Raw genomic sequence first — 25629 nt, forward strand, 5'->3', positions numbered from 1 at the left:
CTTCGTGTGGATTCCTATAAGAAATTGATAAGAAATCCGCAAGGAATTTTGGCTGAAAAATTTTTTTTTAAAAATATTCGCCTCCTTTTCCGACCGAATAGTGCGCGGTATTCGTACGAATTACTAAGAAATTCTTTAAATAAACTTCGTGTGGATTCCTATAAGAAAATGATAGGAAATCCGCAAGGAATTTTCGCGGAAAAATTTTTTTTAAAAAATATTCGCCCCCTTTTCCGACCGAATAGTGCGCGGTATTCGTAAGAATTACTAAGAAATTCTTTAAATAAACTTCGTGTGGATTCCTATAATAAATTGATAGGAAATCCGCAAGGAATTATGGCCGAAATTTTTTTTTTTTAAATATTCGCCCACTTTTCCGACCGAATAGTGCGCGGTATTCGTACGAATTACTAACAAATTCTTTAAATAATCTTCGTGAGGATTCCTATAAGAAATTGATAGGAAATCCGCAAGGAATTTTGGCTCAAAAATTTTTTTTAAAAAATATTCGCCCCCTTTTAGGACCGAATAGTGCGCGGTATTCGTAAGAATTACTAACAAATTCTTTAAATAAACTTCGTGTGGATTCCAATAAGAAATTGATAAGAAATTCGCAAGGAATTTTGGCTGAAATTTATTTTTTTAAATATTCGCCCACTTTTCCGACCGCATAGTGGGCAGTATTCGTGCGAATAACTAACTAACTAATTCGGTCGGAAAAGTAGCCGAATATATTTTTAAAAAAATTTTTCATCCAAAATTCCGTTCGGAATTACCATCAATTTCTTATAGGAATCCACACGAAGTTTATTTAAAGAATTCCTTAATAATTCGCACGAATACCGCGCACTATTCGATCGGAAAAGTGGGCGGATATTTTTTTGAACAAATTTTTCAGCCAAAATTCCGTTCGGAATTCCTATCATATTCTTATAGGAATCCACACGAAGTTTATATAATGAATTCCTTAGTAATTCGCACGACTACCGCGCACTATTCGTTCGGAAAAGTGGGCGAATATTTTTTTAAAAATATTTTGCATCCAAAATTCCCTTCGGAATTCCCATCAATTTCTTATAGGAATCCACACGAAGTTTATTTAAAGAATTCCTTAGTAATTCGCACGAATACCGCGCACTATTCGTTCGGAAAAGTGGGCGAATATTTTTTTAAAAATATTTTTCAGCCTAAATTCCGTTCGGAATTCCCATCAATTTCTTATAGGAATCCACACGAAGTTTATTTAAAGAATTCCTTAGTAATTCGCACGAATACTGCATACTATTCGGTCGGAAAAGTAGGCGAATATATTTTTAAAAAAATTTTTCATCCAAAATTCCGTTCGGAATTCCCATCAATTTCTTATAGGAATCCACACGTAGTTTATTTAAAGAATTCCTTAGTAATTCGTACGAATACCGCGCACTATTCGTTCGGAAAAGTGGGTGAATATTTTTTTAAAAATATTTTTCAGCCTAAATTCCGTTCGGAATTCCTATCAATTTCTTATAGGAATCCACGCGAAGTTTATTTAAAGAATTTCTTGGTAATTCGCACGAATACCGCGCACTATTCGGTCGGAAAAGTGGACGAATATATTTTTCAAAATATTTATCAGCCAAAATTCCGTTCTGAATTCCTATCAAATTCTTATTGGAATCCACACGAACTGTTTTTAAATATTCGTTAGTAATTCGCACGAATACCATACGAATTTCGGTCGAAAATTTGGTCAAAATTTTTTTTTGTATTCATTTTTCTGAAAAAAGTCGCACGAATTCCTATTAAATTATGCTTTTTGAAACCTTTTCCCATGGTGTTCCTAACCTTGGTCCATTTTTACGCGGGTAAGTTAAAAAAATATAAAACGTATTAATTTGTCATCCCAAAGATAGTTAAGAAAATTGTCATATGTTACCATTTGTTTTAAAAATGGCGTTTTCTGCATTCTAATTACAAAACTTATTCCTAAAGAAACTTAAAGTGTAAATTTTATGATTTTCATTTTAAATTCGATTTAAAAAAAATGCAGTGGTCAAAATTAAATTCATTATTTATTAATTAAACAGAACAATATAAAAAACACCAATAAACTTATTAACTAGAAATTTTTAAAAATTGCGAAAAAATTTTTTAATAAAAATCAACCATATTTTCTTAAATAACCGTCCTACACACAGGGCAGACATTAGAATTATATAATGGCCGACAATTTCCACAAAGGCACAAGTGTGCACACGGTAGAATGAGGTGTGTTGGTCTCTCCTCTAGGCAAATACAGCATCTGCCTTGCTGTATATTTCCTAGATTTTGTGGGTTATCTGAAAAATTTAAAAATATATTAATAATATTAATTAATATAAATTGTTTATAAATTCTATTACTAATTTTTTTAGGTGTTTTAATACTTACCATTTTAATAATATAATTAGTTAACAATAAGTCAGATATAGAAATAAAGTTTTGTATAAATTTTTTATAAAATTATAGTTCTTACTCAGCAAAGGTAATTCTGCTCGTTGTTGAAAAGGCCTTATTTGCCCTAAACGTCGGGGCCTTTCTGGACCTACTCCTTGATTTGCTGGCACACGATGATTTGCACGGCCCCTTAGTCTTCCTCGACCACGCCGTCGTTCACGACCTCTTAGTCGCACAAGAACTCTCAGTGGCTCCGCAATTTCCTCTGGTTCTGACTCTAGTTGCTCTGGAGCTGCCTGTCCTGGTCGTCGCAATCAGCACAAAAGCGTTTCGAATTGGTCCTCCAAATCGCTCTGTTAGATGCATATTTAATGCTTCAATATCGTCATTTTTTCTTATAGAGCATCTGTAGGCAAATTACCAAAGAATTTTTTTTAACTTGATCAATTCACCTGAAAACCCTCATATGTAGGTTAAGGCATATTATTTTTATTTATCATCAAAAAAATATTTAATCTTACTAAATTTCCATTATGCACGTTTACAATGTACAATTGACTTATCCTTGGATTAGGAACAGAAATCTACAATAAACGTTGTATATTATTTCACTTTAACAAAGTAATATAAAATAATGATGTTAATTTTAATCTCTATTTATCATTTTTTAATTTCAATCATTTTAAACCTAACGTGCTAAGAGTGGGTCTTGTGGACCCAAAGAAAAATATGTTTCATCTACTTCCAATTAAGAAAATATTAGAAAATCGTCATTAAATTATATTTGGTTAGGTAATAATAACCATTTTAAATCATTTGAATTATTTTTTAAGCATAAAATATCTTCGATACATTTTCTTCTAGCCATAACGAACGTAAGTGCTCGGGCTGGGACCGGAAGGCCCACATATAAAAAAAACTAGCAATTTTTCTATAAAATTCGGATTCACTTGAAACTCGGTGCTCGGGGGTTTTCGGGATCGGTGGTTATGATTCTGATATCAGATTTTTTAAATTTTCATAATTCAAAAAGGCGGATCCAATATGGCGGACTTTTTTTAATTTATCGGTTTTACTTGAAACTCGTTAATTGGGGCTTTTAGGGATCACTAATTACGAATATGATGTCAGATATGCGAAATTTTCAAAATTCAAAGTAGCGGATTTTGTTCAAGTGATAAAAAATAATAAATATATAATGAATAATGTTTAACTCTTTGAAAAATTCATAAAATTGTATTTAATAAATATTAGAATTATAACTTTGATTGAAAATAGAAAAAAGGACCAATTTGCTATCAAATCTCATTTTCTATTGAATTAAACCATCTAGTTTCGTCGGACCCACCATGAGTGCGAAGTCTGAAAATCGAACTCGAGCACGTGGGGGTTAAACGTTTAGTTTCCTCAAACAACAAAATTTAGAGATCACCTTATTTTCTTTGTTTTAGAAACTAAATTTTCTTTTCGCTATACAGTTTAACATTAATAACAAAAGAAAAAAAACAAATTATGTAATTTCAGAAATTTTTAAATAATGTTTTTATTAAAATACTGTAACTGTTTTAGTTTATTCCAATTTTAGATTATTTAAATTTATTCCCAAGTAGCACGATATATCAACCAGATGTCACGGTGATATCACTGAGGAATGTCACCGTGACATCAGGAAAATGTCAAAATGTCCGCCTTACGGTGATATCACACGGTGACATCGAGGTGATATCATGGTGATATCACAGTCATATCACGGTGATACGAGGGGAAATTCACTTGAGTAATCAGTGATTACCTTTATTTTTAGTATAAATGAAATATTCAAGTAATCTTAGAAATCACGGTAATCTCAAGGAACCTCAGTAGTAATCGGGTAAGCGCGCCAGGTAATCGAATAATCGCTTCAGGTAATCGGGTAATCTCTCCAGAAATCATGAAAGCCCTTTAACGCTGCGAGATGTTTCGACTGTAGCCGAGAACTGGCAAACAAGTCCGAGCTAGAACGAAATGTCAAGTGTGATGGGTCGCCAGTACATACTTGTCAGAGCGCTAACTGTTGTATAGGTTATACTTGATGGATAATTGATTTATTTGTTATACATCGTCAAATAAATGCATGCAAAATGCATATATGTATAATGTTATAATTCACCGTAAGTAAGAATATCTAGGTAATTTCTTTTAATTACACTGAGAAAACGATATTATTGTTTGCATCAAACAACTCACGCTTCGATAAATTTTATCTTTACTATATACGACTATACTAAATGTATTTATGTTAGATTCAATCAATATTATTTCGTTGGTTTAATGTAAACAGTATACTTCTTTAAAACGCAATTTTAGTTGACTTTAAATTTCATATTTGCATTTAAGCAAAATTCAAACTTAGTTTTTAAACATACTTTTGGTCTAATCAGAATGCAGTGTCCCTCATTAAATTAAATATAATATTATTTTAAGAAATCTGTCTATTTTTTAATGTTGTAAAAAATAATATTTTAAAATTTAATACAATTACTATTGATTAAAATCAATAGTAATTATAGTTTTATTTGTTGTTGAAATCAATTGATTAATTTGAGGTTATGTTAGCGCGTTAAATGTCATTTAAAGACATATGTTTTCTAAAACTTAATTTATCTATGTACAGGAACAGTACGAAGAGCATATAATAATGGATAAAAATAATAATTCAGATACTGCAATGATGATATCAAAAGAAACTCAAACAGATGCAGAAACTCCCGAAGATGCAGCTGTAAAATTATTTTGGAATACAGTGTAGTCAGAAACCGCTATTCATTTGCCTCTGTATGTCAAAAAAATGTTTGGAATATATCATCTGGACAATCCCTTCTCTTTACGCGAACTTCGCGAAGAACAGATAAATGAAGTCGAAAACTTTGTCGCAAATGATTTGCCTTTACTTCTGGATACCAGTGTAAATTTGGAAAATTATTTTGGAATATTTCGCAATAACCCAAGCAGTTTTCGTTTTTTGAGTGGCGTAAAAACATATATTTTGGAATTAGTTAGGTACGTGAACTCAATCAAGCAATCGCAGTGGAGTAAAAAAATGAAATTAACTTCTACGATTTCTGCAAACCGAACAGAAAATAAATCGCCTTCCACTGTGCCACTGACTAGCCCCCTCGCTAACTCCCACGTTGTTCTAGTAAAACCAAATGTATGTGATACAGAAGAAGAAAAGAGAAAATTATTCGATTTAATTTTTTTATACGTAAAAAAGTCAAAGGAACTAAATCATTTAGATTCAGAAGAAAAATTGACGGCGATGAAAATTGAAGTTATAGGTGTACCCGATGCACAAAATGCTTTAACTTCATTCACATATTTGTCTCGTGTAACATGTCCTATATGTGATATGGTATGTAGTTTCAGTAAGGAATTACAGAAAAATGGAAAATACAAATGGATACCGTCTAACTTTTATAGGCATCTAAATACTCACTTTCAGAGTGAAACACAGACAATGAAAAATTCTAGTTCTAAAGACATGAGTTCAACTCCTTCAGCGCGACAGAACATTTTTTCAAAAAATGAAAAAACTTATCAACACTTGGATCAGAACTATAGTTCAAGCTTGCCTTAAAAGGGTAACGATGCGGTTATGAATTTTATGCTGCCGACGACGAGTTTTGAAAATTCGATTTCTGTCGAGGATTCAGATTCTCTGGACCAAAATACACGAAACGCAAAGCATGTAGATGCCAAATATTTCCAAGAAGAAAATGATGAACACATGATGGCTTCGGGCTTTGGAGGACTGATAAATAATTCACTGAATATAGTACACGAACAGCAGGGGGAATGAATACGCAGGCTGATTACCGAACGAATCATTCTGTTGATTTCAAAAATGTTCGATCTCATGCGGAAACAGGCCAATCCTCTTTCACTCTTTTGAAAAAATTAAATGAAGCGTCACAAGAAAAATTGTCGAGAAATAAGAGAAGTTACAGATATGATGAGGAATTAAAACAATTTTCGAGCTACATATTTATGACGGGAGGAAGAATTGCATATGAAACTCTTGCTGCTAACTTACCACTTCCATCAACAAGTACCATCATGCGAACCATAAATAAATCAAGTTCTTCAATAATTGAAGGGGAATGTCGCTTTGAGGAATTAAAAACATTTTTAAGTTTCCGGAATCTTCCTCCTTATGTTTGGCTTAGTCAGGATGCAACCCGAATTGTTAATCGCATCCAATATGACCCCAAGACGAATCAATTGATAGGTTATGTTTTACCATTGAATTCCAATGGTATCCCGAAGTCTAAAACATTCCTTGCAACTTCTGCGAAAGTAATTGAAGATCTTTTTTTAAATAATAAGCCAGCTTCACTGTTATATGCAATAATGGTCCAACCGTTAGTGAGAAATAGTCCGCATTTTTGCCTCTGCTTGTATGGTACTGATAATAAGTTTAACGCAAATAATGTGAGAGATCGCTGGGATTTTATTCTTAAAGGTTTGTCAAGTATTTGTGTGACAGTTCTCGGTATATCTTCCGACGGAGATAGTCGATTATTAAAAGCAATGTCAATAGAAAGCTCTTTAGGAACAAATGAGCATAAACTTTTGACAGCCAATGATTTCAATATCGCTTTTCCGGGATTTTGTGCAAAACTGTTGCCTAGAATTATTTCTTGTCAAGATATCATTCACATTGGAGGAAAATTAAGAACGAGATTTTTGAAAGATACTGCACTGTTGCCAATTGGCGATTATGTCATTTCTTCTACTCACATCAAAATGTTAATGAAGCTTGTTTCTAAGGATAAACATCAATTAACTCAGAAGGACGTTTCTAATTCCGACAAAATGAATTTTCAATCAGTCATCAAAATTTGCGATCCAAAGATCTGGTCTTTATTGCAACAAAACGTTCCAACAAGCGAGGGTACACGAAGCTATCTACAAGTAATGTACTATGTTCTTACTTCATATTTGTCTGAAGCTGTCACTGTCAAGGATAGAATCTATTACATCTGGTATTCGGTCTTTTTTTTACGAATGTGGCGATGCAGGTTGCGAACAATTAAAAATTATTCAGTGACTAATCATTTCATAAGTCGAAATTCGTATGTATGTATTGAACTAAATGCCCACAGTTTAATAAGTGCAATTGTACTGTGCAGGGATAAACAAATACCCGAATTTTTTTTACCGTTGTTATTCAGTAGTCAACCTTGTGAAAGTTTTTTTCGCCAATTGCGATCGATGACAACTACTTATTGTACAATGGTAAATTTTACGATTTTAGATTGCATCCACAGAGTTTCTCGAATTCAGCTTCAATCTGATATCTCGGTGCAGAATTGTAATACGTTCAAATTTCCGCGGGTAAAACATTTAAATGCTTCGTTTGAATCTCAAGATAAAGATATTACGGAAGCGCCTACGAGTCACCAGCGAACTATCTTGTTCGTGTCACATTTTTAGCTGTGAAACCGAGGAACACGTTCGATGGTTTCGCTGTTTCCTTGTTTTTGAGTGACGATAAAACACACTACACGGTTCGATAGTTCGATGGTTCTCTGGTTTTACTTAGTTCTATCGTTATCGAAGTCTAAATTTTGTATTAAAAAAATAAATTTAAATTTAAAAACCGAAATATAATAATATATTTAAATTATATATTTGAGATATATCAGATATCTTATAATGTGTGCCTAAAAATTATTTTATTTAAAAATAATAGTACAAAATATTAATAGTATAGTACAAATATAACATGCAAACAAATCAACTTACTTCAAAATAATATTTTGTACTATTATTTTTAAATAAAATAATTTTTTAGGCACACATTATAAGATATCTGATATATCTCAAATATATAATTTAAATATATTATTATATTTCGGTTTTTAAATTTAAATTTATTTTTTTAATACAAAATTTAGACTTCGATAACGATAGAACTAAGTAAAACCAGAGAACCATCGAACTATCGAATCGTACAGTGTGTTTTATCGTCACTCAAAAACAAGGAAACAGCGAAACCATCGAACGCGTTCCTCGGTTTCACAGCTAAAAATGTGACGCGAACAAGATAGTTCGCTGGTGACTTGTAGGCGCTTCCGTAAGATATAGCTTCTACAAGTATCATTTGCAGCAATGATACTGCTCTTCCAAGTAATAACGAAATTATTTATGTAATGAACAGAGCAAAGGAAGACGCATTTCACGCAATGCGTACTTTAAGAATCAAAACAGAAATAAACGTTGCCGAAAAAACAGATGTTCAGTGCATTAATTCTGATACTGTCAGTGCCGATGCCGAAGAGAATGATTTGAACAATGAAAAAATTGAATTTGAAGGATTCGATGAAAACTACAGAACAGATGTAAATATATTGTCTCAAACTTCAATAGAAACTTCTAATTCTGAACTTTTGATAGATTTGACAGTGTTATGAACAGTACAAGGTAGTTTAGAATTAAAGGATTACACAAATTGTACAACTATATTGAGTGAAACAAGTCCTTCTACAGTTGTCACCGATTCTACTAGAAAGGAAACTGTAGTAAGGAAGTCATCAATTTGTTGGCTCTTGAATGAGTTCTCAGGAAAATTGAGTAGTGACAGTTTATTAAGAGTACGTCAAGCTGAATATGAATCATATAAATCAAGTGACGCAAAAATTTTAGCGGATAGTTTTGAAAAATGTGATCAAATAAATATCGGTGATTGGACTGTTTGTCGTCGGATTGATAGTAAAAAGTGTCTTAGTGGTCTTGTCCTTGGATTTGGATATTTAACTGGTAAAACGCGAAAGGCAAAAGAATATTCTAGTACCTACGCAAACATTCGAGGAAACAAAAGAGACATCGGCGTATCATGTGAATGGTTTGGACTCACAGACAGTGGGTATTTAACATTAATAAACACTTTTGCACATGGGTATATAAATATTAATAAGTATTAGTTTACATTATCGGCACCCATTATAACCGACGCAGGTTTAATATTTTCAGAAAAAATTTACCTGCAAGTCAAAAGTTTGGTGTAAAATAAGAATTCACTATATCAAAAGTAGACGTTTCAAAAGTCTATTTAAATCGAGATTTAAATATCTGATAGTTTGATGATTTAAAATAAGTTTACTATTAAACTCAAACTTTGCATAATAATACTGATTGCATATTATTTAATTATATTACATGAAAATTAGTTTCTTTATTAATTTATTTAATGTTAGAAATATTATTGGACAATTTGTAGGTAGGTTTCTTGTATAACTAAAAAGACTGGATATTATAGCACTTGTTAAGAAGAGAAACAGTATTAAATTCATTTATGGGAAGTTATTAATTTTACAATTCTTTGTGTTATAATTTTTCGATAATCAGTATTAAATCTTACTTTAATCTAATGCCAATTTCGAATTGTGTACATCTCATATAAAATATTTAGAATAAGATTAAGCGAAACTTATAATTTTGTATAAAAAAAATAAAAAATATTTTTCTTCCATTACATCGTTTGTGTAATCATGTTTAATAAAAATTATAATTACACAAGATAGGCTTTGATACTAACTCCTTTTTCATAATAGATATAATTTTTAAGAAATGTATAAAAACATTAAACTAAGTTTTTTATCATTTAATAGCACATTCACAGAAAATCAAGATGCATTAAAATGAGATATTGTTATTGTTTCAATACCAAATTTAATTAAAATAAGATAAAATTCGATTTAAATCTCTATTAAAATGTAGGGCGTGATATAATAATATAATCTTTGAATTTATATAAATAATAATAATATACTATTAATAAGTAGAATAAAATAAAATGAAATAAAATAAATGAATAAATAAAAAAACTTTATATTTTTATTAAAACAATAATATAAATTTTTGCATTTAATAATTTTAAAAAATAATTTAATTTTTATATCCATTATCGAAACATTTATTCCTTTCCTAATTAATATTTTCATTTAATACAGAATTTTAATCGATTTTAATTCTGTTCATAATGAATATTTGACGAGAAATTATTATAAAGAATTAAAAAGTCGATCAAAGCCGAGTTTTGCAGAGAGCGTGAATAAGTACTCACTGGCAATCAAACCGACCGTCTTTAGGAATTTCTGGTAATCGCGTAGTAATCTCTACAGTAATCGCATGGTAATCTGGTAATCGCATAGAAATCTGGTAAACATAAAGAAATCTAGAGAAATATTAGAAATCTATATTAAAATCATACAGAGATTACCACTAGTGATTACTGATTACTCAAGTGAATTTCCCCTCGATTGTAAGAGTGGTTGCGGTTTGAAGGGTTCTCAACATTAGGTCAGATGCAAAAATTAATGCAATTGACCCATCTGTGCCGACAACTGTTCCTCTGAAAAATCCTTCCGTTGATTCCAAATTTAAATTAACGAGTCTTTCTCCAAAAGCTTGAAGAAGTTCTGGTACCTCTCCTCGAATATACAACATTTGATTGTACATCATCGTACGGACTGAGTCAAAGTTTATACGAACAATTGAAAATCATTAGTTTCAATTAAAAATAGAAAATATAACTGTCGCTTGTTGACAGAAATAAAAAATTACATACATTCTAAAATTGAAGGTTTGTTTTTTATTCTTCAAATAATGCACAAAGCTGGACCGCTTTGACATACATCGAAATTAAATTTATTTACATGTATTAAAGTAATAAAACACAAAAATTGAATAGTATTAATTCTAAATTATTCCTAAAACTAATTTTTTACATTTTATAACATATTTAAAAATGATTAAATTGAAATTTTTTTTAGAGTGGAGGCTGAAAATGCATTACGAGAAGATGCAAATAATATAACTTCTATAAAAGGAATAAAAAACGACACATTGAAATATTATAATCAAGGTTTCTTTTATTACAAAGAAACTTCGCGTCAGATGTATCCATTTCAGTATTATCGGTGTATTCTGAAAAAAGGCAGAAACTGTAAAGGGTCAATTAGGAAAAACATATTAACTGGAATTGTAGACAATCGTAATGCTCACAACATACATGCAGCAGATTTTTTTACCTTGCCTTTGGCAGAACTGAAACTTACTTTGTAGAATGAAGCTTTGAATGCTAGAGGTGCCAAGTCATTGAGACGAATATTTGATGAAATATGCTTAAGGTATAAATAAAATGATGTTAATTATTCAAATATATTAATATTGCGCAAAAAGCCCGAAAATTCGGGTCAGGTTGGGCTAAATTTTTTTGGGGTCGAGTCGGGCTACCCGAAAGTGTCGGGTACCCGAATATTAGAGGTGTGCAAAAAGCCAGAAATCCGACCCGATAATTTCGGGCTTCTCTATTTTCAGGTCAGGTTAAGTCGGGCTTTATCAAAAACCCGAAATCATTCGGGTACCCGAACACTTAGGGTACCCGACTTTTCAGGTAGTCCGAGCCCGACCCGAGTTTTTGGGCTGTTTGCACACCTCTACCGAATATATTCGAGTTTCTGAAAAAGCCTTAATCGAACCCGACCCAAAATGGAAAAGCCCAAAATTATTGGGTCTGGTTTCAAGTTTCTGACTTTTTGCACACATCCAATATATATAATAATTTTTTATCGAGTGGCCGTTCACTTTCAGTTATTCCCAATAATTACAAAGCAATTCCTAAGGACTCTTGTTAATTCCAAATGTTTCATAACTGACTCCTGATGATTCATAAACTCCTATAAAGGAGTTAATTATGAAATAAGTAGGAGTGCTTAGGAACCACTTGACAATAATTAGGAATTATTGAAAATAAATGACCCCTCGGTTTTCATTATAATTTTATAATTTAAGTAATTTTGCCATTGTTATACAAATTTAAATCTTAATGTGATTAGATATCCAGAAGAAGTTAAATGCCGTACAGGCAAATGATCCTGAATAGAGGTCCAGTACCAGAAAATCTCCAAACTTTTGGAGAAAGGCTCGTTACTTTAAATTTGGAATCCACTCAAGGAATATTCAAAGGTATTGTTTTAGGAACCGATGGTTCAGTCGCACTAGTGTTCGCCTCTGCCAAGATGGTAACTGCGTTTCAAGGTGCAACATCATTTGCAGTGGATGGTACATTTGAAGTAAGTTTTCTTCTTAAAAATTTTTATATATAAATCACAAGGTGTAAATTGTTAAAATTAGTTTTTTTTCTTTTAACAAGTTGATTTTAAAGTTTAGAAACACCATTATTAAAAATACCCACACAGCACAACATCTTACACCAGGCCTACAGCAGGCTTACATGTAAGGTTTGTAAGGTAACATCGTAAGCCCATAGTAGACTTACAGTAAACCTAAAATGTCCGCCTTACAGTAAGCTTACATGGTAGGGTCGAGGTAAGCTTACATGGTAGGGTCGAGGTAAGCTTACACGGTGAGGTCGAGGTAAGCTTACACGGTGAGGTCGAGGTAAGCTTACACGGTAAGGTCGAGGTAAGCTTACATGGTAGGGTCGAGGTAAGCTTACATGGTAGGGTCGAGGTAAGCTTACATGGTAGGGTCGAGGTAAGCTTACACGGTAAGGTCGAGGTAAGCTTATGAGTAAAGGCTGTGGTAAGGTTATTATTAAGTTGTAAGGTTGAGGTAAGGTTGTGGTAAGCTTACAAGGTAAGGCAAGTTATATTCAAATAATAATATTAATAATAAATAAATATTCAATAAAAAAATTTTTCTTTTGCCTTATTCTATTTTGGGAACCTATCATTTCGCAGAAAGTTTTGAAAACAAATTTGGGAGGAGTAGGATTCGAACCCGGGACCGAAGTATATACCTAACAACCTAACCAACTGAGCTAAACGGGGAACTGACAATGAGAAAAGTAATCTTACTTTTAAAGTGGAACCAAGAAGATAATCAACTCCTTAAAAGCAAGATTACTTTTCTCATTGTCAGTTCCCCGTTTAGCTCAGTTGGTTAGGTTGTTAGGTATATACTTCGGTCCCGGGTTCGAATCCTACTCCTCCCAAATTTGTTTTCAAAACTTTCTGCGAAATGATAGGTTCCCAAAATAGAATAAGGCAAAAGAAAAATTTTTTTATTGAATATTTATTTATTATTAATATTATTATTTGAATATAACTTGCCTTACCTTGTAAGCTTACCACAACCTTACCTCAACCTTACAACTTAATAATAACCTTACCACAGCCTTTACTCATAAGCTTACCTCGACCTTACCGTGTAAGCTTACCTCGACCCTACCATGTAAGCTTACCTCGACCCTACCATGTAAGCTTACCTCGACCCTACCATGTAAGCTTACCTCGACCTTACCGTGTAAGCTTACCTCGACCTCACCGTGTAAGCTTACCTCGACCTCACCGTGTAAGCTTACCTCGACCCTACCATGTAAGCTTACCTCGACCCTACCATGTAAGCTTACTGTAAGGCGGACATTTTAGGTTTACTGTAAGTCTACTATGGGCTTACGATGTTACCTTACAAACCTTACATGTAAGCCTGCTGTAGGCCTGGTGTAAGATGTTGTGCTGTGTGGGTAATAAAATTAAATTGGTATACCAGGAAAACCCCGGGAATTTTTTTTCAAATCCGGGAATTTTCTATTCATAGTGTATTTTATATGTAATATATATTTTTTCTCAACAACTTTTAACCATTCGTTTAAAAATCAAAAATATTTTTTACTTTTTCTCAAAATTATTATTATAAAATTTTTTTTTCTTTGCACAGCTAAAAAATTTGCTTTTTAGTACACTTAATATAAAAATGTCGTTGATTTTATGTTCCGTTCACGCATTGGACCGGACCATACGTATTTTTCCGAGTTGATTCAACGAAAAATATAGCAGACCCGATTGAAATTAATTTATAAATTGAATTTTTGAAAAAACTCGTTTTTTTGTAAAAGGCAAATCCCTCCCCCTTTTAAATTTTTAAAGAAAAGTTAGTTGTAAGTTAGTAAACTTACATGTATTTATTTTAATATACACTGGAGTCTCCCAAGAGAGGACTTCTGAAGAGAGGACTAAGTAGTGACGCGGCGCGGTAAGGAGTGAGGGGGGAAGAGATGGGCGGGATCAGAAAGAGGAACGTGAACTCAGGAGCGTTTGTTTTTAGTGTACCTTTCTCGCGTAGTGTTTTACATACGTAACAGAATGTATTCTGTTAAAAAAACACATCTCTGTGATACGATATACGGCCCTGGAGTGTTTACAATTTTCGGCGTCAAGGACGAATTCCGTAGAGAGGTCCAAGACTATTCCTGTCCTCTCTTCGGAGACTCTAGTGTATATTCGTGAACGGAACCCTTGTTGAGCGAGTGAAACTCGCACTTGATCAATTTTTTTGTTTTCAAGTAAATTAATTAATTAAAGTTAACAAAAAATAAAATATTTTAAAAACACAAAAATTACCATAATCCTAAAAATATTATGTCAAAGCTTATAAAATTCCGTATCCAACGATCCGAATATTAAATATTTTGAAATAATGGGTTTTTATTTTTAATAAAACTTTTTTTTATTAATTGTTTACTAAAAATATACTAATGCAAAATACTTCATAATAGGCAAAATGGAGTTATGAGTATTTGAGCTACCGTTGTTTTTTTCATTTTTCATGTTTTTAATTAAATAATCATCTGTATTTTGTTTATTTTTAAGTCTCAGCATTGGTTTTGCCAAGTACAAACTATACTTTTTAATTTATTATAATTATTATAATTATTACAATTTAATTTAATTGAGTCGATTTGATGATTCGTATTTTAGGATCGTTCACAAAATACGTAATGGCATTAGGGGGAAGGGGAGGGCTTAGCAAAAAAAGTACGCTGAGTTATAATGGAGGAGGGGAGGGTTCAATATATGTTTTAGGTAAAGTTTTTGCTTTTATTTTATATTTATGCAGCGGTGAGGATGGCTAAAAATTACTCCAAAAAAGCGTTACGTATTTTGTAACCCACACAGCACATAAAATTTCCTGAATTTGTCCTGAATATTTCATTGAATGATTCGAAATATTTCAATGAAAGGTCCATGAAATTTTGATGCAAGCAATGAAATGTCCGCCTATAAGAAATATTGCGGTTCCGATTGTACGAAAAATTTCAGTGAAATGTTCAGGAAATGTGAGGATGAAAAATTACTGACATATTATTTTTTAATATTTGCAATTTATTTCTGTAATTCATTTTTTTTATTTTTCACAAATATATTCGGATGATATTGCCTAAATATATATTTTTAACAATTTAGAAATATTTCCTTTCGATATTTCTAGAATTTTAATGAATAATCTTTTCAAAATATTTCATTTAAAAATTTGTAACATATTTCATTTTTTTATTTTGCAAATATTAAAAAATAATATGTCAGTAATTTTTCATCCTCACATTTCCTGAACATTTCGCTGAAATTTTTCGTACAATTGGAACTGCAATATTTCTTATAAGCGGACATTTCATTGCTTGCATCAAAATTTCATGGACCTTTCATTAAAATATTTCGAATATTTCAATGAAATATTCAGGACAAATTCAGGAAATTTTATGTGCTGTATGGGAACAAGTAAAATTTGTATGATTGTATTCACCTAGAAAACTTGAGAAATGGAGTTAATGAACATTTCATATTTATTAATATTATTTAAATTTTTTCAGTTGAACCACGGAATGAATATATCGACTTTTATACTGAGCTCGTTCGTTGGACAGAATAGCATGATCGATTTACACTAAACATGTTTTTTGTTTTTTACAATTTTCAATAATGTCTTTTTTCATAATGTTATTTATAATTTAAAATATTAAAATTCTGACTTTAATTTAATAATTAATTACTCATAGAAAAATCTTCTTGAGCTTTTCGTTTTTATTTACACATTTTGTTGTACTTACCACTTAACAAATATATTTTTTAGTTTTATAAAAGTAAGTAAGTAATAAGTAAATTCATAAATTTACTTATTTTAAAATTGACCAATGGCATTAATAAATCTTACAAAAGTTAAATTAATATGTGTGAACTTTATAACTTTTCTATAAAATAAAGTAAACAGCATGGAATTTGTTGGTTTTTTTATTGAAGCTTTCTAACTTTTTTAAATTTTAATTATTTTTTATTATTATAATATTTAATAATATAACATTAAAGTAAACGATAATCTATTTTACAATTAACATAATTAAAGAACGAAACTTAATTAAAAACTTAGTTTGTTTTTTTTATATTTCATTTTATATTTTAATATATTTTATTTCAATATATTTTATTTATTAAAAATAAATTATCTATTCTTAAGTTATTTTTTAGAGGTGTTCAAAAAGCCCGAAAACTCGGGTTGGGTCGGGCTCGGGCTACACAAAATTCGGGCACCCGAAATTTACAGGTACCCGAATGCATTCGGGTACTCGAAAATTTCGGGCTACCTGAAAATATCGGGTTACCCGAAGAAATCGGGTTCCTGAATTTTTTGGGTATTCGAAAGTATTGAGTACCCGAAAATTTAAGGGCATGTAAGAAAAGGGACATTGTCCGTTACTTTTATTCAAAAATAGGGCTTTTTCAACTCTTATTTTTTATACCCTTGCTTAAAATTATACCTCGCACCGAGAAGAGCAGAAATCTATGTATACACTCCCCTATCATACCTCAAAACTTAAGCCGAAAACTTTTATCATTTCAAAGTAAGATGGAAAATAAGAAAAATAAAAAAAACCTCCACAATAAAAGCAGCTTCTACATTAAGTTTTATCACATATTTTACAACTGTAGAATTAAAATGTATCAACTTTTCTTCTACTGGCTTGACACCGCCACGCTTTATATCTTCTACAATAATAAAAAATGTTTGGAATAATTGTTTTAATAGTAGTATAATTTTTTAATACATTATATATTTATAATTACCTGCATCCAATTTTGAAATAATTTTCAATGAAAAATATTTTTTCTTTAATTTAATATGAGCACGCCTTAAGATGTGCCTAATAGAAGCCTGTAATATATATATTTCACTTTTCCTTACACTAAAAGTATCACTTAAAATATCCTTGTAAAACTGCACAAATTTTACTCAAAACCAATTTCTGTGAATCGTTTGATAACACTTGTACACATTTTTTTTCAATAGATTAAAAAATTGGTATATAGATGCAAAATAAAATTTTCTATAGAGGTTATTATTTTGGTCCAACACGTTTCATTTAAATATTAACAATTTTGTATCTTTATCTTTGTTGGTATCTTAAAAATTAAAAAATATTTTACACCAGTCATAACCTATGCCTGTTAAAATAGTCCTTTCATATATCTACCGCCTATTGCCACTTTTTTAATTTCTGACACATATTATAATTTTTTTTATTTTAATACATTACTAAAAATAAAATATATAATTTTCGTTTTAATTAATTAAAATTTATTAAAGCTTTAAAAACCTCCAATTAATTTTTTAACCACTCAATATTTTAACAATAATTAAGTAAATATAGTGACAATTAACAACAAATGAAATATTTAAAACAAGTTAGTGATGATAATTATTTTGATATGGAAATTTTCACGCTATACAGTTTAACAGGGTACAGTTGGACAATTTATTATTTATTTAATTTCTTCTAAATATTTTACCCTGTGTAGAATTGAATTATGTACAGTTTAGCTGTATAGAATTGGTTAATACCTTATTAAATTTTTGTACACAATTTAGTCGATGTTGAACTAAACAGTGTACAATTTCATAAAAAAAGTAATTTTAAAAATGTATGAATTTTAATCGTGTAAAGATTAAAATTTTTAATTAAAATAAGATTTTGTGTATAATTTAATGGTCCTCAATTTAACGGTTCAGAATTTTCAATATGTTATTTCAATTAATTTATTTCTTTGTATGCAATTTTGTGAGTGTACAATTGAATAGTGTACAATATAAGAAAAAAAATTAACAAAAATGTGTTTAACTTAATTGTGTAGAGTTTATTTTTATTAATTTTCAGTTAAATTTAGTGTAGAATTTTATTTTATGAATTTGATGATGTAGAGTTCAATAATTTATACTTCAATTTTTCCATGCAATTTAATATGTGTAGAATTAAGTAGTGTACAATTTTACAAAAAATATGTAAATAAAATGTGTAGAATTTTACTGTTTTTAAATTTAAAATATAGAATTTAAACCTATTACGCCTTGAGACACATTGACAAGTGTACAATTTAAAATCCAAAATTTTTAAGTGTAGAATCTAATCATGGGAAAGTGCAACCGCGTCTTTAATTTAATGCCCGAGACGCCAGGTTATTTTGTGGAAAATAACCAAACCATTTATTTAATGAATTTAATATGCTAGCCCAGCTGTTAACAAGGAGAGCGGGTGGGTAAGGAAAATCACCAAAATCAATTTTAAACCACACTTTAATTATAATTTGAAACAGGTCCAGAAGGGACCTGTGAAAACACAGAAATTTAGTTATAATTTGAAACAGGTCCTGAAGGGACCTGTGAAAACACACAAATTTTCGTAGAACAGAGTTTTTATGATTTAACCTTTTAGGCGATCAAATCAGCCGAAAGTTCACTTTTAATGGACGAGAGACTCACCGGAGATACGCCGACGTCCTCTTAATAGTCCTCGTCTCATGTTATTTTATTGAGAATTTAATTTGCACTTGGCACCTAAAATTTTAGATAGAGACTACTGCCCTTGTCGCGAACGCCAAAACGAGAATGATTAAAAAAGTGGCTGTTCGTCCGCGTCATCGCGTCCGTTCGTCGCGCTTCGTCTACATGGTGAGTCTCGCCCGAGTTACAAAAGATCCACCATTGGTAATCGATGCACGTCAGATGGTAACTTCATTAGTTATCGACGGTCGAAAGAAAGTTCGATAAATGACCGATAGGGGCGCTGCACAATAACATGTGTGGGGATCGCAGCACGGTAAAGTCGATTCCTGCAACTGAATACTTGTTTCTCGCGCGCGTGGTAAGAAAATGAACGCTTGAGTTCTTCGCGCCAATTGCTTCTTCTCCCTCCCACGTAGAGAGACAAAGGAATATACGCTGCGTTTGAATGCCCGCGATTTACTGTTCAGTTGCGCTGGGACCACGAAATGTTAAACACGCACTATGCGTTAAGATTATTAAATATTAGTGAATAAATCGAAGTTTAATTAATTAAATATTGTTTATTTAATACTATAAATTTGTCCACAATTGTGAGGATACCTTCTGGACTTTTGTAACATTTATATTAATAAAAATCCCACATTGGTGACCCCGACGTGATATCGTCGCACGTGTGGACTTATATAAATTATATCAATTAATATCGTGGCCATCATAAACAATTTCAATGAAAGTGGTAGTGAATATTGGTAAAAAAAATCCTAAGGACATGTGTATAAAAAATTTTGGTGAAAATGTAAAAACTTTGACGAAATAAAGTGATTAAATTTTGGAGCACGTTTTCGCAAGTGACGCCACGCCATTGCTCTACAGTGGAGATGGCATCGTGTTCTTCATCATTTATTCGAGTGCAATTTTCACTAAGAATACATCTTTAATTCACTCCACTTCTGAAAAAAATATTTTTTTTTTTACTTTTTTTTTTATAAAAAATGTAAGTATAAAAAATCGAGTTTTCGCTCATTTTTTACCTTATTCACAGCGTGGTTCCGGCCAACATCGGTCGCCCTGTAGAACTTCCAGAACAAATTTAAGGACAAAAAAAATTTTTTTCCAGTCTTCTCCGAGGTCACGGATGTCCTTGTCCGTCATATAACTAAAGAATTTTAACCATTCCTGACGTCAGATGTTTGTCTTCCTGGTGAGCTGAAATAATTGGCAGTTAAAATTATTTAAATTATTGATTTGGAAAATGGCGCATGGGCAGTACACTCCGAGCCCATGCAACAGGTGTGTATTGTTTCCATTACCTGTGGCATTAACGATTTTCCGCCTTTTAAAATTTAAATAAATTTATTTTCATGCTTCCCGCCTCATCGACGGACATCTTTTTGGAGCGAGCAAAGAGTTAAGGCTCAAGTCCAGTACTGTCAAGGTCGAAAATTGCCAGGAAGCCATTAAGTAATTTTCCAAGGGACTTCATCACCAATTAAATAATTTCCAAGGACGTCATCAACGAAGCAGTCAAGGTCAACTTGCGTTTTCTTTTGTCGGGTCTATATGAGCATGTAAGCAAAGTGACAGTGGTTCTCGGTCAGCTCGGTGTGAAGGAGTGACAAAATCTTTTTTTTTGAAAGCGACATTTTACATATTTAATTTTTTTACATTCATTTTATAAAATTTTATATTTAATTATTTATTTATCTTCAATTTAAAATTTTTTTTTATTATTTTTTTTGGTAAAGAACAATTTGTTATTTTATATTTATGTCTCTTTCTCCTTTTTCTTTTTTTTATTTTTTTTATTAAACAAAAAAAAGAAAATAAATTGTTTTATGTTCCCTTGTGTCACATGTTGTCAGGAATGTTTTATTTTATTTTTTTTATAACGGCGTCCAATATCGTAAATAATTTGTTCTAATTTTTTAAACTGTTGACATAGTCATTTTATTTATTTTTGAAATAGTATATTATTTAATTTGCTTGTGCAATGCTCTTACGCGTTAAATAAGTTTTATTTTAAAATAATGACAGTTGTATTTCGAGAGTTTTAGTTTGCGAACACTTTAATATTGAACGGTTTTGTTTAATTATATTGCAATTTCAAGAATAATTTAGCAGCTTTATATATTATTTTTTCTTCTCTTTTGAGCATTATTTTTTTCTTTGTTTTATATTTTATATTAATTTTCTTTGGTGCTTTGCTTCACGGTTTTATCGAATTAATCAACAATGGCAAATGCTAGTAGCGACGAAAACAACGGTTTTCGACAAATGTTAAAATTGCCCGGTTTCTACCACAAGGAACCTGGAGTATGGTTGGCCGAGATTGAGCTCCTTTTTGATTACGCGGGCGTTACCACCGAGAAAAACAAAGCTGGCGCAGTCCTGGCAGCTCTAGATTTCGAGACGGTAATGACGATTAGCGATATCATTACTCAAGAAACCCAACCGGATGATATTTACGCGCAAATCAAGCAAAGATTGATATCAAGTTACGCGGTTTCGTCGGAATCACAATTGCGACAATTATTAAAGGGCGAGTTGTCGGGAGAGGGGAAGCAATCGTTAATATTGAATCGAATTAAAACATTCAGCCAAGAGAAATGCGGAGAGGAAATTATTAAAACCGTGTTTTTAGATCAACTGCCTAGCTGTTGCCGTTCAGCATTAGCCCTAAGTGAGGTTAAAGAAGTTGACAAACTTGCCGAATTAGCAGATCGCTTCGTCGAAGCCTCCGGGTTGGCTGGTAATTCTCAGGTCGCGGCCGTTTCTTCCGAAAATTCCCACGACGAATTGGTGAAAATGATCGAGACGTTGTCCGCGAAGGTTGACGCCATTTCTGCTCCTAGTAGATTTCGTCCAACTCAGCGCCCTGATACCTATAGAAACAGAAACAGAAGTAAATCTGGAAATAGAAAATTCAACAACAATAACAATAACAATTTCAACAATAATACAAATTTTAGAAAATCATTTAACCAAAATAACAATGTCCAAAGGAATAACGAAAATAATTCTTAATTGTGTTTTTATCATGGCAAGTTCGGTGATAAAGCACTAAAATGTGTCCCACTTTGCGCTTGGCAAGCTGGTACAGCCTCAGGAAACTAATAGGGCCGCGTCAAGTAAATATGATAAATGACCTTCCGTGTTCAAAACGATTATATATTCAAGACCGTAATACAGGGTTAAGTTTTTTAATAGACACCGGTTCGGATCTGTCAATAATTCCGGTAAAGCCTCAAAATGCAGTTAAACCATCCGATTATGTTATTTATGCTGCAAATAACTCGCAGATAAATACATACGGATGTCGAAAATTAACGGTTGATTTTGGGATTAGTCGACATTTACCTTGGGATTTTTGTACAGCCTCGGTACCATACCCTAGTATCAGAGCCGATTTCTTAACATTTTTCGGCCTAACAGTTGATTTAAAAAATCGGAAACTTATTGATGTAAACTCTGGTAATAACACCCATTGTTTTCTTAAAAAAGCTACTGTTACAGACATTAGCTGAATTGATAAGTCTAGTCCTTTTTATAATATAATACGTAAATATCCGGAAACATTAAATCTAAACCAAAAAGAGTTGCATACCACGCATGGCGTATATCATCACATCGTGACAAAAGGACCTTTAGTGTCCCAAAGACCGCGTCGGCTTCCTCCCGACCAGCTTGTAATTGCTAAAGACAATTTTAAAGCTTTAACGGCAGAAGGAAAGTGTCGACCGTCTAGTGCAGCCTATGCTTCTCCCATCCACATGGTCCAAAAAAGTGATGGTCAGTAGAGAGTTTGTGGAGATTATAGGTTGCTTAACACTGGAACTGTTCCGGACAAATTTCCGATACCCTATCTGCACGATTTTGCAACTAATTTAAATGGTAAAAAAGTTTTTTCTAAAATAGACTTGCACGCGGCATACCACCAAATACCCGTTTTTGCCGATGACGTTCCGAAAACCGCTGTAACAACACCGTTTGGACTTTTTGAGTTCCTGTTCATGCCATTTGGCTTGAGGAATGCGGGACAAACATTCCAGCGGTATATGTTCAGGGCTCTCGGCGATTTAGATTTTATTTTCGTATACTTAGATGACATCCTCATTGCTTCTAGAAGTCTGCAGGAACACGAGGTGCATCTAGACACTGTTTTCAAGCGTCTTAAAGAATTTTCTCTTAAAATTAATATTAAAAAATGTATATTCGGTCAAAGTAAAATTGAATTTTTAGGCCATATTCTCGATGAGAACGGTTTCGGTCCTACTCCAGAAAAGATTCGGGCCGTATCCGAGTACGGAAAACCGCGCACGATCCAAGAGCTTCGACGTTTTTTGGGGTTGGTGCATTTCTACCGCCGTAACATTTCACACGCCGCACAGATCCAGCAACCTCTCAACGCGTTTTTACATGATACGCGTAAAAACGATAAACGTGAGATTAATTGGAATCCGGCAGCCGATAATGCTTTCGAGGCGGTGAAGGAAGCTTTAGTTAAGGCCACACTGCTCGCTAATCCGTCTTCTAGCGCACCTATACGTCTCGTTACGGACGCATCGGATCTGGGGATGGGAGCGACTTTAGAGCAATTTTTAAATAACGCGTGGCAACCTTTAGCATTTTTCTCTCGAAAATTTAACTCCGCCCAGTCTTTGTTATTAGAAGTGGATCTTCGTTTTCCTGTCAATGTTGCATAATTGGGACTCACATCCAATTATATATGCCAGAAAATACTTCCCTTGATGTCTTCCTTCAAGGATGTTTAAGTCGATGATCGACCCGATAGTTGTGAAATTGGGGACTTAACCCCGAGTGTCATTTTATGTAAAGTAAGAGAAAGAAAAGAGTTAGTTTTATTCTTAATTTTTTTTATGATCAGTGAACAATAATCTGACGGTTCGCCCATTAGCGAAATTATGGATTTTATTGTAAATAAAGGTAAAATAAAAGTGATAGAATTAAAGTGAAATAAAGTGTGATTCCCGCTCTGGCGTTATTTTGACGTCAAATTAATCATGTTTATTTATTTTGAACGCAGGCAATAAAATGCCGCGTTACAGTATATATACATACCTTTGTTGCCAGATGTTTATCATTTGGGGCTTGGGTTAGAAATTTGTTCACCTCGTCTGTCGTGAAAACTTTCACTTTCTGGGGCTGAAAAGCTTTTGCTTTAATTTTCAACAAATCGATTAATGCACATTAATGAAACTATCTAACAATTTAACAATAACAATCTGCACGTCAATTTCACGACAACAAAATGTTTGCGAGAACACGAGGTTATGAATGGTTATGAACGGAAAGTGTCAACACGATGCATGCTCGTGACGCAACTCAGCGCGATGGCTAGTAATATTTTCAGTGACTTCAGAGAAAGTTGGGTTGGTAGCACTGATGATGAAACTTGGATAGAGGGGTCAGCTGTTATAAAAAGTAAGATTTCTCCGCTTTTTAACCTCTAGATATTGAAAAATTACTTTTTTAGTCGAGGTTTTGACTAAGGTGTTATATAAAGGTTATAGCACCTTTGTAGTCACCTTTGTGTTATTAATTTATTTTTTCTATTATTAATATTTTTATTAAATTGTTATTAACTATTATTCCTTCGCAAAAAATTATTATTTTTACTATTATTATGGTTAATAATTCCACATGTTTTTTTCTTGTTTACCCTTCTAGAAAAAATCAATTAAACACGATTCAGAACGATTGAGTACAAAAATTTTTTAATCGTTTTGAATTGTTTTCAATTGGAGTATATATTTTTTCAATTGATTCGAATTGTTTTCAATCGTGTAAAATAAGTTAAACTTTTTCAATTGTTTTTAATCGGGTGCTATCGGGAGAACGATATACGCACATACGCAAATAGTTAATTATAAGAATAAGAAAAGTGTTGAATCAAACAGGAAAGATGTTTTTCTTATAAGTCTTTTGTAATATATAGTTTGTTCTGTTCGTGCGTATGTGTAAAATATTTAAAATCTAAAGTAAAATTTCTAGTGATATGGATAATGTCAATATGTTTACTTATCCTATACATGAACAAATTAAATATGACAATCTTTGAGTTGTTAATACATAACCTCAAAAAAATAAAAATAAATAAATGGGTACGTAAAAAAATACATATAAACAGAAATTAATTAAATAAATAATTAGGTACATATAAGAATAAATATAAGAAAAAATTCTATTTCTTGTATTTTAAAATAATTTCAGTTTTTAATCTTTTTTTTAGAACAAAATTTTTAGTTTTTTCTAAACTTTATGTGTCCAGCAGCTTTTCAAAAAAATTTAACAAAAAAATTATTCAGTATAAATTTTGTTCGAAGTTCACCTAAACTCCTTCCAACAACAAAAAACCATAATTTTTCAATTAAATATTTTCAAAAATTGTAATCAAATTCTTTAAAAAGTTCAATTGTTTTCAATTAAATTTTACAAAATTTCAATTATTTAAAAATAATAAGTCAAAACCTTTCAATTCTAATACTTCCAAAATTGAATTACTTCTATTAAATTCTATAATTATTTTATTTATAAAAAATTTTAACTAATACTTTTTGCAAATTTTATCAT

General features: G+C 31.8%; 1 protein-coding gene across 1 annotated transcript; it reads left to right on the plus strand.

Moving 5' to 3' along the window:
• Positions 1-21270: 21270 nt before the first annotated feature.
• LOC127287526 (uncharacterized) lies at positions 21271-23741 on the plus strand. The gene is made up of 5 exons (XM_051314517.1): positions 21271-21940; positions 22246-22509; positions 22633-22827; positions 22954-23205; positions 23278-23741. The coding sequence occupies exons 1-5, from the start codon at positions 21271-21273 to the stop codon at positions 23739-23741; spliced, it is 1845 nt and encodes a 614-aa protein (XP_051170474.1).
• The last annotated feature ends 1888 nt before the right edge of the window (positions 23742-25629 follow it).

Source organism: Leptopilina boulardi, unplaced genomic scaffold (genome assembly GCF_019393585.1).
Source record: "Leptopilina boulardi isolate dan_hultmark-lab unplaced genomic scaffold, ZJU_Lbou_2.1 LbouV2_371, whole genome shotgun sequence".
NCBI lineage: Eukaryota > Metazoa > Arthropoda > Insecta > Hymenoptera > Figitidae > Leptopilina > Leptopilina boulardi.

Excerpts from the sequence above, each read along its gene's own strand:
- LOC127287526 (XM_051314517.1), top strand. The coding sequence starts at position 21,271 with ATGGCAAATGCTAGTAGCGACGAAAACAACGGTTTTCGACAAATGTTA. Across the intron at positions 22,510-22,632 it reads ACTTATTGATGTAAACTCTG|AGTTGCATACCACGCATGGC; the intron begins GTAATAACACCC and ends TAAACCAAAAAG. Across the intron at positions 23,206-23,277 it reads TCTAGACACTGTTTTCAAGC|GCCATATTCTCGATGAGAAC; the intron begins GTCTTAAAGAAT and ends TTGAATTTTTAG.